This window comes from Scyliorhinus canicula, chromosome 1 (genome assembly GCF_902713615.1).
Source record: "Scyliorhinus canicula chromosome 1, sScyCan1.1, whole genome shotgun sequence".
NCBI classification, from domain to species: domain Eukaryota; kingdom Metazoa; phylum Chordata; class Chondrichthyes; order Carcharhiniformes; family Scyliorhinidae; genus Scyliorhinus; species Scyliorhinus canicula.
The window spans coordinates 169,553,666-169,567,106 of record NC_052146.1 but is presented as its reverse complement, the minus strand read 5'-3'; the positions used below and the strand labels follow the sequence as shown (position 1 = coordinate 169,567,106).

General features: G+C 43.8%; 1 protein-coding gene across 1 annotated transcript in view; it reads left to right on the top strand.

Moving 5' to 3' along the window:
* LOC119962633 (zinc finger protein 292-like) overlaps positions 1-13,441 on the top strand; it is a 263,804-nt gene that overhangs the window by 184,139 nt on the left and 66,224 nt on the right. The window contains exon 4 of the mRNA XM_038790532.1: positions 1,702-1,837. Coding sequence (XP_038646460.1) covers positions 1,702-1,837 — 136 coding nt within the window. The remainder of the gene's footprint in view (positions 1-1,701; positions 1,838-13,441) is intronic.

Below are 13,441 nucleotides of genomic sequence, written 5' to 3'. Positions count from 1 at the left end.
GTGCCGGAACTGCTGATATCCTTGCCTGCCACATTGGTGATGTGGGGGTGGATCCTGTTGGGTTCGAGGCTATTAACGCCGCCGACGGCTTTGGCGTGGCTGGGGGATTTAATGGAGTTTTTGCACCTTGCGAGGTGCAGCAGGGGATGAAAGAGCAAATTATATTTGGCCTTCATAGCGACATACACTGATCCGTCTTTGTACATTCGGACTATATGCCCTGAACCTGCCTAAAACTTTACTCTAGGATACAGATTTGACATGAGGTCCAGGTTGAAAGTGACGAACAGCAAATATATCAGGAAGGCCTCAAAATGTATTTAAAAGTAATTTGCTGATGACACTCTGCTCTTCCACGCTCCATGCAGCCTTTTACCCCCCCCCCCCCCCCCAACAACTCTTGTCCACTACAAATTACTTCTGTTTATGGAAATATCAATGCACTCAGCCATAATGCATTTGGGAACAGCTGCATACACTTCTAATCCATTGTGGATTAATAATAAAATAATCGATGTTGTCAGTTACCTAATGCACCCTACCATTTATTTTGTTATAAATACTTTTTCCATTGTTGTCAAGAGTTTTCCATGTATGCTTAGTTAAATTAGAGGTTATATAAACTTATAAAAGCAAATAAAAAGCTTGAAACATTAAAATTGTTTTTAAAATGCTTTAAGAACTCCATAGCACTGCCGGTCTGCTGGAGCTTTATGGGATATTACTTCCTCTGCTGACTTCAAAGTGGGGTCGGGGCCTTGGTACTTCTGCACCGGAATAGAATCACAGAATTTACAGTGCAGAAGGAGGCTATTCGGCCCATCGAGTGTGCACCGGCTCTTGGAAAGAGCACCCCATTTAAGCCCACACTTCCAACCATTCCCTGGAACCCCACCTAACATGTTTGGGGACACTAAGGGCTATTTATCATGGCCAATCCACCTGACCACATCTTTGGACTATGGGAGGAAACCGGAGCACCCAGAGGAAACCCACGCAGACACTGGGAGAACGTGCAGACTCTGCACAGACAGTGACCCACGTCTGGAATCGAACCTGGGACCCTGGAGCTGTGGAGCAACTGTGCTAACCACTGTGCTACCGTGCTGCCTTGAATACTAACTCCCCTGGTTCCCTTCACTGATGGCTGCATCCTGCAGCCAGGACAGAGTATCTGAAGCTTCAGCTCAGAAAGGTATGAGTTTGATTGCAGTCAATGGCATGCAACATGGTGTCTTTACTCTATCAAAACCTCTCCATGTTGAAAATTTTCATTGGGTTTCCTCTTAACCTTCTCTGTTCCAAGGAAAACTGTCCTAACTTTTCCAACATCTCATTACTAAAGTCATTTATCATTAGCAACATCCTGGTGAACCTCCTTTGTACCTTGCTTTTACATTTTGTGGTGCCTGGAATGGTCCCCAGTATCCCAGATGAGGCCTAACCAATGAATTATAATGTTGTAGGATGATCTTTTTGCTTTTGTGTTCTATTCCTCTGTATGAAATCCAAGTAACCCATGTGCTTTTTAAATCACCTTTTTAAAATTTGCTCTGCCACCTTTAAGGATATATGGTTTCTCCTTTGTACACATTTCTTCAGCCCTGAAAATCCAGTTAATTTACATTTACTCAATGGCTTCTTTTATATCAACGTGACCTTGTGCATAATGAAGTTAAATGTTATCAATTGTTTGTGCAGGCGGCACATAAAGTCCTATCAGAATATGGGAACCCAGAACTTCAAATGCTGGCTGTACTTGCCCAGGAGGGTAGGGTATGGAAGAGCTCTGTACTTGACAGCATTTTCTCCCAGCAGCCATTGGAACAGGATAAAGGTAGGATATCAATAAACAAAAACCTTGTTGATTAATCATAATTTTCAGCATGTCTTTCTAATTTGTTCATTGTGATGTGGTTTGTTTGGTTAAAAACAATTAGTTTGCCATTAAATGGTTTACTTTTGACAACTCGGTGAGTATGATTTGTAGTGTTTTCTTTGATTTTTTTTGTGCTCATCAGGTAAGGGGAAAAAATACTTTTTACTTTGCTCAGCTTTGGAAGTTGGGTGCTTGCAAGCAAAGTACTTGAACCACAGGAAAGTTGGCATGCAGGTATATTAAACAACAGGAGAGCCCTTAGTCTGTTAGCTACTGTTACAAGGAATTGAAGCTAAAAAGTAAAGAAGTATTACTAGAATTCTCCACGTCCTTGGTGAATTCATACATGGAGTGTATCCTCCTTTATCCTCCTGACATATGGAAAGACATACTTGCCCTGGAGGGACTAGAGCAAAGTTTCAATAGACTGGTTCCTAGAATGAGGGGATTGTCTTGTGTGAAGAAATTGGGCCGACCCTACGGAAGTACTGACTCTGTGGGAATTGCCCAGGAAGTTGCAACTACCAATGGGCAATCCTCCTCCCTGGGATCCTCTGCAGAAGTATCTGACTGAGGTTTTTTTTAATATTTTTTATAAATTTAGAGTACCCAGTTCATTTTTTTCCAATTAAGGGGCAATTTAGTGTGGCCAATCCACCAACCCTGCACATCTTTGGGTTGTGGGGGTGAAACCCACGCAAGCACAGGAAGAATGTGCAAACTCCACACTGACAGTGACCCAGGGCCGAGATCGAACCTGGGACCTCGGTGACATGATGCAGCAGTGCTAGCCACTGAGCCACTTCGCTGCCTTCTGACTCTTGAGTTGATTGTTGGTGACTTTGGACTGTTACATGTGACTTAGCTGAATAGTTAACCATGAAATGTTAGACAGAAAAAAAAATCATCTTCGTCTAACTCCTGGATAAATATACAAATGACCTCCTAATCATTAACACTGACTACCCTCATCAGCTGACTGCCACCACTTCGCCACCCTCCTGCGACCCAATCTTATGGCCCCCAACTCAACTTACTCCTCTGAGCCGACAACCCCACCCTGACCCACCTGCCACCTTAGCCATCTGCCTCGCTGCTGACCTTGCCCATTCTAGCCATCTTACCGCCCACCCCACCTGCCATCCTACCACTTCACTTGCCTTGCCCATCTTCCCATCCTCTACTCACCCATTCACTCATTCATCACTTACCCATTCACCCACTCACCCATTCATTCACATTCAGTCTGGAAATTTAAAGTCCAACATGTTTGTTTCAAACACTAGCTTTCGGAGCACTGCTCCTTCCTCAGGTGAATGAAGAAGTATGTTCCAGAAACATATATATAGACGAATTCAAAGATGCCAGACAATGCTTAGAATGCAGGCATTAATCACCTGTTAATGCCCCACATTCGAAGGAGCAGTGCTCCGAAAGCTAGTGTTTTAAACAAACATGTTGGATTTTAACCTGGTGTTGTCAGACTTCTTCCTGTGCTCACCCCAGTCCAACGCCGGCATCTCCACATCATGGAAATTTAAATTAATCTTACGGCAATCTGTAATGTAAAAAGAGTGTGTGGCTTCTGCCCTGATTCTCTTCCTTGTTCTCTGCATGGATTCCTGCGAGTAGGTGTTTCAGCTGTTGTATTGGAAGTCGGAGACTTTTAAACGTATCCACATCAGACTCAGAATTCCAATTGGAAGATTTGGGTAATTGGTGCTTAGAATTTAAAATGAGAGAGGATCTCATTGAAACATGTGGAACAGATGAAAACTCGCCCACGTGAAAATAATTTATTTTCATGCTTATTAGTTCATAAGAAGGATGATGCATTCAACTAATTAAAAGTGCTGTGCACAGTTTGGAAGAGAATTTACAAAGATAACTGCATATAATTACATCAAAATCACAGAAACAGGGCATTTGGCCCAGCAGAGTTCTGCCAGTGTTTATGCTTTACACAGTCCTCATCCCACTCCTTTTCATCTAATCCAATCAGCAAAATCTATTTGTTTCTCCCTCAAATGAGAGATGATCTCATCTCTAACAGGTCACTCCTTCAGCAATTCCTTTATAAAAAGGAACCTCAACGTGGTCAATCTTTTTTGATATCATTCTGATATCTTCTTTGCAACTCTAATTTGCATCATCTCTCTAGTGGCTTTATATCCTTTTTATATAGAGACTTGAACTGTACACAGTGCTGAGTGCACTGTACCCTAGTTTTCATTTCGCATCGCTTTGTTTCAAATCTATCTCTCTGGACGTGAACCCTGGAAGTGCTTTACTGTACGTGTTTTTAATGACTTTATTAACCTATGTCATTTTCATATTTTGAGATTTGTGTATCTGTACCACTAAATTCTTTTACTCCTATACCACATTGACTCCTATTTTACGCAACCTGCTTATTCTTGCGACCTTGCACGTGGCATATTAAAAAGAAAAATTCTGATTGCATGTGCATTATGAAAGTTTATTAATATTTTTTTGCCATGGTCTTTCTCGGTATTTACACAATCAGGTGTCATCCACAAATTTTGAAGTTGTTCTTCCAATACCGAGTCCAGTTTGTTTGTGCAAATAGTGAACAACGATCCCAAACTGATGGTTGCGAAGCACAGCTTCCCACCTTCTTGCCAACCTAAGTAACTGCCCATTCCTCTTTCTGTCCAATCTGCCATTTGTCCCCTGACTCCACATGTTCTGGTTTTAGTAATGAGCCAACTATATGGTATTCGATTGAAACCTTTTGACAATCCAAATATATACCATCTGCATTACCCATGCCTGCTCTTTCTGTTATTTCTTCAAGGAATCCAGTAAAGGTGGTCGAGCACGCTATTCCTTTTTGAAATCCATGCTGACTGCTCCATTTTTGGCTTCAAGATGTTTTTCTGTTTCTTTTGAATAAATATTCCATTATCTTTCCCATCATTGAGGTTAAGCTAACTTGTTCCATCTCCCTTTTAAAATCTATAAATCATTTTAATCCTCTGGCACGGTCTCCTTTTCTGTGTGTGTGTGTGTGTATATTATATTTATTTGTATTTATATTTTATGTATGCATTTATACTTGTATATAAAGACATACGTAAAATTATGTGCATTTAAGTGCCTATGCTATCTACTCTCCAGTTTCTTCTAATGTGAATGCAAGGTGCCTGGGCCAGAGCTTTTATTATTGTAAGTTTGATTAGTTTATCAATTATCTCCATCCTTTTCTATTTCAAATAGCTTTTATTGTTATGATCCTTGGCCAGATCCCAGGACGTAGGGGTGGAAGGGGAGGTGATCCGGTTAAGTAACAATCGTGTTTTGTTTAAAGTAGGCAAGGTCTGTGATTCAAGATCCTTACTAAGTGAATAAAGCCACAAGATTCCACAGGTTTTGAACAAACAAACTATTATACAAATTCAGAAAGATAAAATAATTTAACTATGCCTTAACATTCAGGGTAAGTATGAGCTTTATGTGAACATAGAACTGTACAGCACAGTTCAGGCCCATCGGCCCATGATGTTGTGCCAAACTAGTCTGAAACTAAGATCCAATCAACCTCCTCCCAATCATTCTAGTGCACACCATATCCCTATCCAATAACCGCTTGAAAGTTCCTAAAGTGTCCGACTCCACTACCATAGCTGGGAGTGCGTTCCACGCCCCAACCACTCTGAGTAAAGAACCTACCTCTGACATCCCTCCTATATCTTCCACCATGAACCTTATAGTTATGCCCCCTTGTAACTGCTACATCCACCTGAGAAAAAAGTCGCTGAACGTCCACTCTATCTATCCCTCTCATCATCTTATACACCTCAATTAAGTCACCTCTCATCCTCTTTCACCCCAATGAGAAAGCCTTAGCTCCCTCAACCTTCCTCATAAGACCCACCCACCAATCCAGGCAGCATCCTTGTAAATCTCCTTTGCACCCTTTCCAATGCTTCCACATCCTTCCTATAATGAGGTGACCAGAACTGCACACAATACTCCAAATGTGGTCTAACCAAGGTCTTGTACATTTGCAGCATAACCTCACGGCTCTTAAACTCAATCCCCCTGTTAATAAATGCTAACACACTATAGGCTTTCTTCAAGGCTGTATCCACTTGGGTGGCAACTTTCAGAGATCTGTGGACATGGAACTCCCAAGATCTCTCTGCTCCTCCACATTCTTCAGAGCCCGACCGTTAACCCTGTAATCCTCATTCAAATTTGTCCTACCAAAATGAATCACCTCTCACTTATCAGGGTTAAATTCCATCTGCCACTTTTCAGCCCAGTTCTGCATCCTATCAATGTCTCTTTGCAGCCTACAACAGCCCTCCGCATTATCCACTACTCCTCCAATCTTGGTGTCATCAGCAAATTTACTAACCAAACCTTCAACTCCATCATCTAAGTCATTGATAAAAATCACAAATAGCAGAGGACCCATTACTGATTCATGTGGTACGCCGCTGGTGACTGGTTTCCAGGATGAAAATTTACCATCTACCACCACCCTCTGTCTTCTATGTGATAGCCAGTTACTGATCCAATCAGCCAAATTTCCCTCTATGCCATGCCTCCTTACTTTGCGCCGATCATGGGGCGCCTTATCAAACGCCTTACTAAAATCCATGTATACGACATCAACTGCTCTACCTTCATCTATGTACTTAGTTACCTCCTCAAAGAATACAATCAAACTTGTGAGGCAAGACTTACCCCTCACAAATCCGTGCTGACTATCCTGGATTAAGCTGAATCTTTCTAAAGGATCATAAATCCTATTCCTCAGGACCCTTTCCAATAATTTACCGATGACCAAAGTGAGACTAACCGGCCTATAATTCCCAGGGTTCTACCTATTCCCTTTCTTGAACAAGGGGACAACATTCGCCTCTCTCCAGTCTTCTGGCACATTCCTGGAGGCAGTGAGGACAGAAAGATCAAAGCCAAAGGCTCTGAAATCTCATCCCTCGCCTCCCAAAGAATCCTGGGATATATCCCATCAGGCCCAGGGGCCTTATCTATCCTCAGGCTTCTCAAAATTTCTAACACATCTTCCTTCCGAATGTTTACCTCCTCCAGCCTATATCGCACTATCCTCCTCACCAACATGGCCCCTCTCCTTTGTGAACACTGAAGAAAAGTATTCATTTAGGGCCCTCTCCTATATCTTCAGACTCCATGCACATGTTCCCACCACTATCCTTTACCCGCCCTATCTTCACCTTGGTCATTCTTTTATTCCTCACATAAGTGTAAAAAGCCTTGGGGTTTTCCTTGATCCTACCCGCCAAGGACTTCTCATGCCCCCTCCTAGCTCTCCTGAGACCTTTCTTGAGCTCCTTCCTAGCTATCTTGTATCCCTTAAGTGCCCTAACTGAACCTTGTTGTCTCATCCTTACTTCTTCCTCTTGACAAGACATTCAACCTCTTTTGTAAACCATGGTTTCCTCACTTGACCATTTCCTCCCTGCGTGACAGGGACATACATATCAAGGAGACGCAGTATTTGCTCCTTGAACAAGCTCCACATCTCAATTGTGCCTATCCCTGACAGTTCCTGTTTCCATCTTATGCTCCCCAATTCTTGCCTAATCACATCGCAATTACCCTTCCCCCAGTTATAAACCTTGCCCTGCCATATGTTCTTATCCCTCTCCAGTGCTCTAGTGAAAATCACCAAATTGTGGTCACTATCTCCAAAGTCCTCTCCCTCAACCAAATCTAACACTTAGCCCGGTTCATTACCCAGTACCAAATCCAATGTGGCCCTGCCTCTTGTCGGTCTATCCACATATTGTGTGAGGAAACCCTCCTGCACACACTGGATAAAAACAGCTCCATCCAAACTATTCAAATTAAAGTGATTCCATTCAATATTTGGAAAGTTAAAGTCACCTATGACAACTACCCTGTGACTACTGCACCGATCCAAAATCTGCATTGCAATCTTTTCCTCCACATTTCTGTTACTATTTGGGGCCTATAGAAAACTCCTAACAAAGTGACCGCTCCTTTTCTATTTCTAACTTTAGCCCACACTACCTCAGTAGACAGATCCTCCTCAAAGTGCCTTTCTGCAGCCATTTTACTATCCTTGATTAACAATGCTACTCCGCCACCTATTTTACCACCTTTCCTAATCTTACTGAAACATCTAAACCCCGGAACCTCCAACAACCATTCCTGCCCCTGTTCTATCCACGTCTCTGTAATGGCCACAACATCGTAGTCCCAGTTACCAATCCATGCTTCAAGCTCACCAACCTTATTCCTGATGTTCCTCGCATTGAAGTAGACACACTTAAAACCACCTTCATGCCTGCAGGTCCGTCTTGTGACCTTGATACCTTCCTCAGTACTGCACTACCCTCAACTTCATGAACTCCAGCAAAGCTATCTCCTGGACTACAAGTCAGTTTCCCATCCCGCTGCCAAATTAGTTTTAAACCACCCCCCCCCCCCCGAAGAGCTGTAGCAAATTTCACTCCCAGGATATTGGTGCCCCTCTGGTTCAGGTGTAACCCATCCTGTTTGTACAGGCCCCACCTTCCCCAGAATGTGCTCCAATTATCCAAGTAACTGAAACCCTCCCTCCTACACCATCCCTGTAGTCACGTGTTAAACTGCACTCTCTCCCTGTTCCTCACCTCGCTCGCACGTGGCACTGGCAGCAAACCAGAGGTGACAACACAGTTTGTCCTGGTTCGCAGCTTCCACCCTAGCTCCCTGAATTCCTGTTGCACATCCCCGTCCCTTTTCCTACCTGTGTCGTTGGTACCGATGTGTACCACGACTTGTGGCTGCTCCCCCTCCCCCTAAGGATCCTGAAAACACAATCAGAGACGTCACAGACCTTGGCACCCAGGAGGCAATACACCAACCTTGAGCCTCTATCGTTGCCACAGAACCGCCTATCTATACCTCTAACTATAGAGTCTCCAATAACTAATGCTCTCCTGCTCTTCTCCCCCCCCCCCCCCCCCTTCTGAACCACAGGGACAGACTCAGTGCCAGAGACCTGGTCACCGTGGCTTACCTCTGATAGGTTCTCTCCCCCCCCCCCCCCCCCAAAAACAGCATCCAAAACGGTATACCTGTTATTGAGGGGAACAACCATAGGGGATCCCTGCACTGACTGCTTCTTCCCCCTCCTTTCAGCTACCTTCTGAGGAGTAACTACATCCTGAAGCTTCTATCAATAACCAACTCTGCCTCCCGGATGATCCTCCATTCATCCAGCTCCAGCTCTAGTTCCCTAACACGGTCTTTGAGGAGCTGGAGATGGGTGCACTTCCCGCAGGTGAACTCAGCAGGGCCACTGACGGTGTTCCTCACCTCGAACATCCTGCAGGAGGAACATTGCACTGTCCTCTCTGCCATCCCTTCCATTTATCCACTTGACAATTACAGAATATAAAGCTTACCTGATTTTTCCACTCCCCTGAATTAGCGGACAAACTGGTCAGACGCATCGTACAACAAAATAGATGACCAAAGTGACCAAAACAAATTCAACAACAACACCCAGATGTTTGTCACATTGTGACTTTGTCTTTCTCACGAGAGTTTACAATCTCCACATTTGGAGATCTTGTCTTGGAATCCTCTTCAAAGGTTGAACCTACTTGGAGTTCTTCAACAATGACCCACCTTGGATGGTTTTGATCTCACTGCACAAGATTCTTCTCCCCTATTTCTCAAAGTACACTCGAACTTTGTCCTCCAAGCACAATCTCAGATCTTTGGCCATGCCAGGCAAAACACACTGCTCTGAAGGTGTGCCTTTGCACCAACGTTTTGCAGCACAGCGTCAGAAACCTTGGGCTGACGTCTTAGAGCTCCTTTGATGTACACTTCGCTTTAAAGTCTGCTCCCTCCAGCTTTTTCTTGAATTCCGAGGTTTTTCCTCTGAACCTTTCTTTACCTTCACTAATGGAATCTGTTCCTGTCTCTTGGCTTTGTCCCTTATCTGGGACTTTTTGGGACCTGTCCCTGTCATCCTCCCTGGTTTGGAACATTCTCCCTTTCCTGTTCCCGTGTCCTGCTCCCTGGGGCACATTCATGACAATGGTGCTCCATGTCAGGTCATCTGACCTGCATTTTTTTTTGGAGCCGTTCCTTTGTTTCTGTGCAGGCACTGAGGGCTGCACCCCAGACTGAAGAATGGAAAAAAGCTTAACTGCGCATGTGCAGCCTTTTCCCAGTGGGTGTCATGCACAGGAGGCCTGGGCTTCAACGGGAGCAGAAGTTCCCAATCTATGAACTAAAGAAGGTAAGTATTTGGTTTCTTGATATCAATTTTGATCTCTTCCTATGTTATTTCCATTATGTTCTTCCTATTAACTGCTGAGACAAAGTAATTAATTACTCCAGCCCCAACTGGAGTACTGTGTGCAGTTCTGGTCACAGCACAATATGAAGTAAGTGATTGCATCGGAGAGGATGCAGGAAAGATTCACCATGATGTTGCCTTGGGTGGAGCATTTCAGCTAGCAAGAGGGCTTGCATAGGTTGGGGTTGTTTTCCTTGGTGCAGAGAAAGCTGAGGGGGGACCTGATTGAGGTGTATAAAATTATGAGGAGCATAGATAGGTTGATAGGAAGGAACTTTTCCGCTTCGTGGAGGGGTCAATAACCGGGGGCATAGATTTAAAGTAAGGGGCGGGCAGTTTAGAGGGGTGATGGGGGTAGTTAGAATCTGGAACTCGCTGTCTTAAGGGAAACAATACTGAACAAACTATTTGGATAGAGGGCAAACAACTCCCCGGGGCTTGATGGCCTCCATCCTAGGGTGTTGAAGGAAGAGGCAGCAGAGATAATGAATCCACTGGTTATAATATTCCAAAATTCCCTGGAAACGGGAAAGTTTCCAGTGGATTGGAAAAATGCTAATATAATGCCCTTATTCAAAAAAGGAGGAAGGCAGAAGGTGGGAAATTACAGGCCAGTTATTTTAACATCAGTTGTTGGGAAATGGTTAGCATCAACTATCAAGGTAGTAATATCGGGGCAGTTGGAAAGTCAAAACACTATCCGTCAGAGTCGGCGTGCTTTTATGAAGGGCAAATGATGTTCAAAGATGTGCAGGTTAGGTGGATTGGCCATGCTAAATGGCCCACAGGTGTCCAAAGGCTAGGTATGGCTACAGGGATAGGGCAGGGATTGGATCTGTGGAGGGTGGTCTTTCCAAATGTTTGGTACAGACCATACAGCTGAATGGCCTCCTGCACTGTAGGGATTCTATGATGAAAGCATGTTTAACTAATTTGCTAGAGTTCTTCAAAGATGTCACAAGTAGAGTGGATAATGAGGATTCTGTAGATGTTGTATATCTGGACTGCCAGAAGGCTTTTGATAAAGTGCCGCACAGAAGGTTAATTCACAAAGGTAGATCACTTGGATTAGGGGTAATTTATTAGCTTGGCTAGAAAACAGGCTGAGTCCGGATAAATGGGTCTTTTTCTGGGTGGCAAGATGTAACTAGTGGAGTGCCACAGATTTCAGTCCTTGGGCCCCAGCTATTTACAATTGATATCAACAACTTGGATACAGGAATAGAAGGTTCTATGGCCAAATTTAGAGATGACACAAAAATAGGTGGGACAGTAAGTTGCAATGAGGAAATAAGAAGCTTACCAATGGATACAGAGAGGTTAGAAGAGTGGGCCAAAATGTGGTATGTGGAGTTTAACGTGGATCAGTGTGAGTCATACATTTTGGTCAGAAAAATGCAAGAAAACTTATTATCGAAATGGGGAGAGATTTTGGGGTGCTCCGTTGCAGAGGAATCTGGGGGTCCTCGTTCATGAGTCACAGAAAACTAACATGATAATAAAGAAAGCAAATGGAATGTTGGCATTTATAGCTAAAGGAATAGAGTATAAAAGTAGTGTTGCAACTGTACAAGGCATTGGTGAGACCACACCTGGAACATTGTGCACCATTTTGGCCCCTTATATGGGGAACGATGTAGTGGCATTGGAGGCAGTTCGGAAGAGGTTCACTAGGTTGATTCCAGAGGTGAGGGGTTTGTGATATGAAGTGAGATTTAACAGTTTAGGCCTATACTCACTAGAGTTTACAAGAATATGGGGAGATCAAATTGAGGTATACAAGATGATAAATAGTATGTATAAAGTAGACGTGGAGCGGATGCTTCCTCTTGCGGAGCATTCCAGAACAAGTGGTCATAGTCTTACGACAAGAGGTAGCAAGTTTAAAACAGTGTTGAGGAGGAAGTACTTTCCCAAACGGTTTGAATCTGGAATTCGCTATCCCTGAGTGTGGTGGATGCTGGGACAGTGAGTAAATTTAAGGAGGAGTTAGACAGATTTTTAATTGGTAATGTTTTGAAGGGTTATGGAGAATGGGCAGAATGGTGGAATTAAGGCCAGGATTAAATTAGCCCTGATCGAATGGCAGAGCAGACTCGATTGGCCAAACAGCCTAATTCTGTATCTTATGAACTTATGAAAGAATGAGAGGCGGGAACCCTCAACATTTAACAAGTATTTCGATGAACATTTGAAATGACATAGCATACAAGGCTGCAGGCCAAGTGCTGCATGCAAGGCTGCAGGCCAAGTGCTGCACGCAAGGCTGCAGGCCAAGTGCTGCACGCAAGGCTGCAGGCCAAGTGCTGCACGCAAGGCTGCAGGCCAAGTGCTGCACGCAAGGCTGCAGGCCAAGTGCTGCAGGCCAAGTGCTGCAGGCCAAGTGCTGCAGGCCAAGTGCTGCAGGCCAAGTGCTGCAGGCCAAGTGCTGCAGGCCAAGTGCTGCAGGCCAAGTGCTGCAGGCCAAGTGCTGCAGGCCAAGTGCTGCAGGCCAAGTGCTGCAGGCCAAGTGCTGCAGGCCAAGTGCTGCAGGCCAAGTGCTGCAGGCCAAGTGCTGCAGGCCAAGTGCAGCAAAATGGGATTAGAGTCGATAGGTACTTGATGGTCAAATTGAGCACAATGGGCCGAAGGGCCACTTTCCATGCTGTAAAAAGTCTGTGACACTAATACTGCTGCAATTACGCTATCATTACTTGAGTCCATCTTGTACATCCATTAGTGATTTTAATTTCATAATGCTTTCCTATTTTTTAAAAAAACTTCCTTCCTAACCTCTCTTCCCCTTTGATATCATCTCCTTTGTTATGTACTTGGAGTGTTCCATGTGCATTAGTTTCAATTTCACTCATCCTTTATTTCGTCCGTGATGTTTGTCCACGAAGGTTCATTATTGCTTAATTTTCTCTTGTTTTTGAGCAGAATGTATTTCTCAATCATTTTTTAAAATAATTTCCACTGCTATTTTGTCTTTTTTTGTTTATTTTGTCTCTTTCCATTCTCATTCACTCAAACCGTTTCATTTTAGTGTCTCATAATTTATCTTAAACTGTGCCATGTTGTGATCACTGTTACATAGATGTTCCCCCAGCCTTACCTATGTTCTGTGATTCCTTTCCCATTGCTAGATCCAGCAATGATTCCTTGCTTAAATAGTGGCTAAGAAGAGTCCTGCCTACACATATCGCTTTCCCTACTTGTTGCTGGTTTATTTCCCAATTTATTTGGCG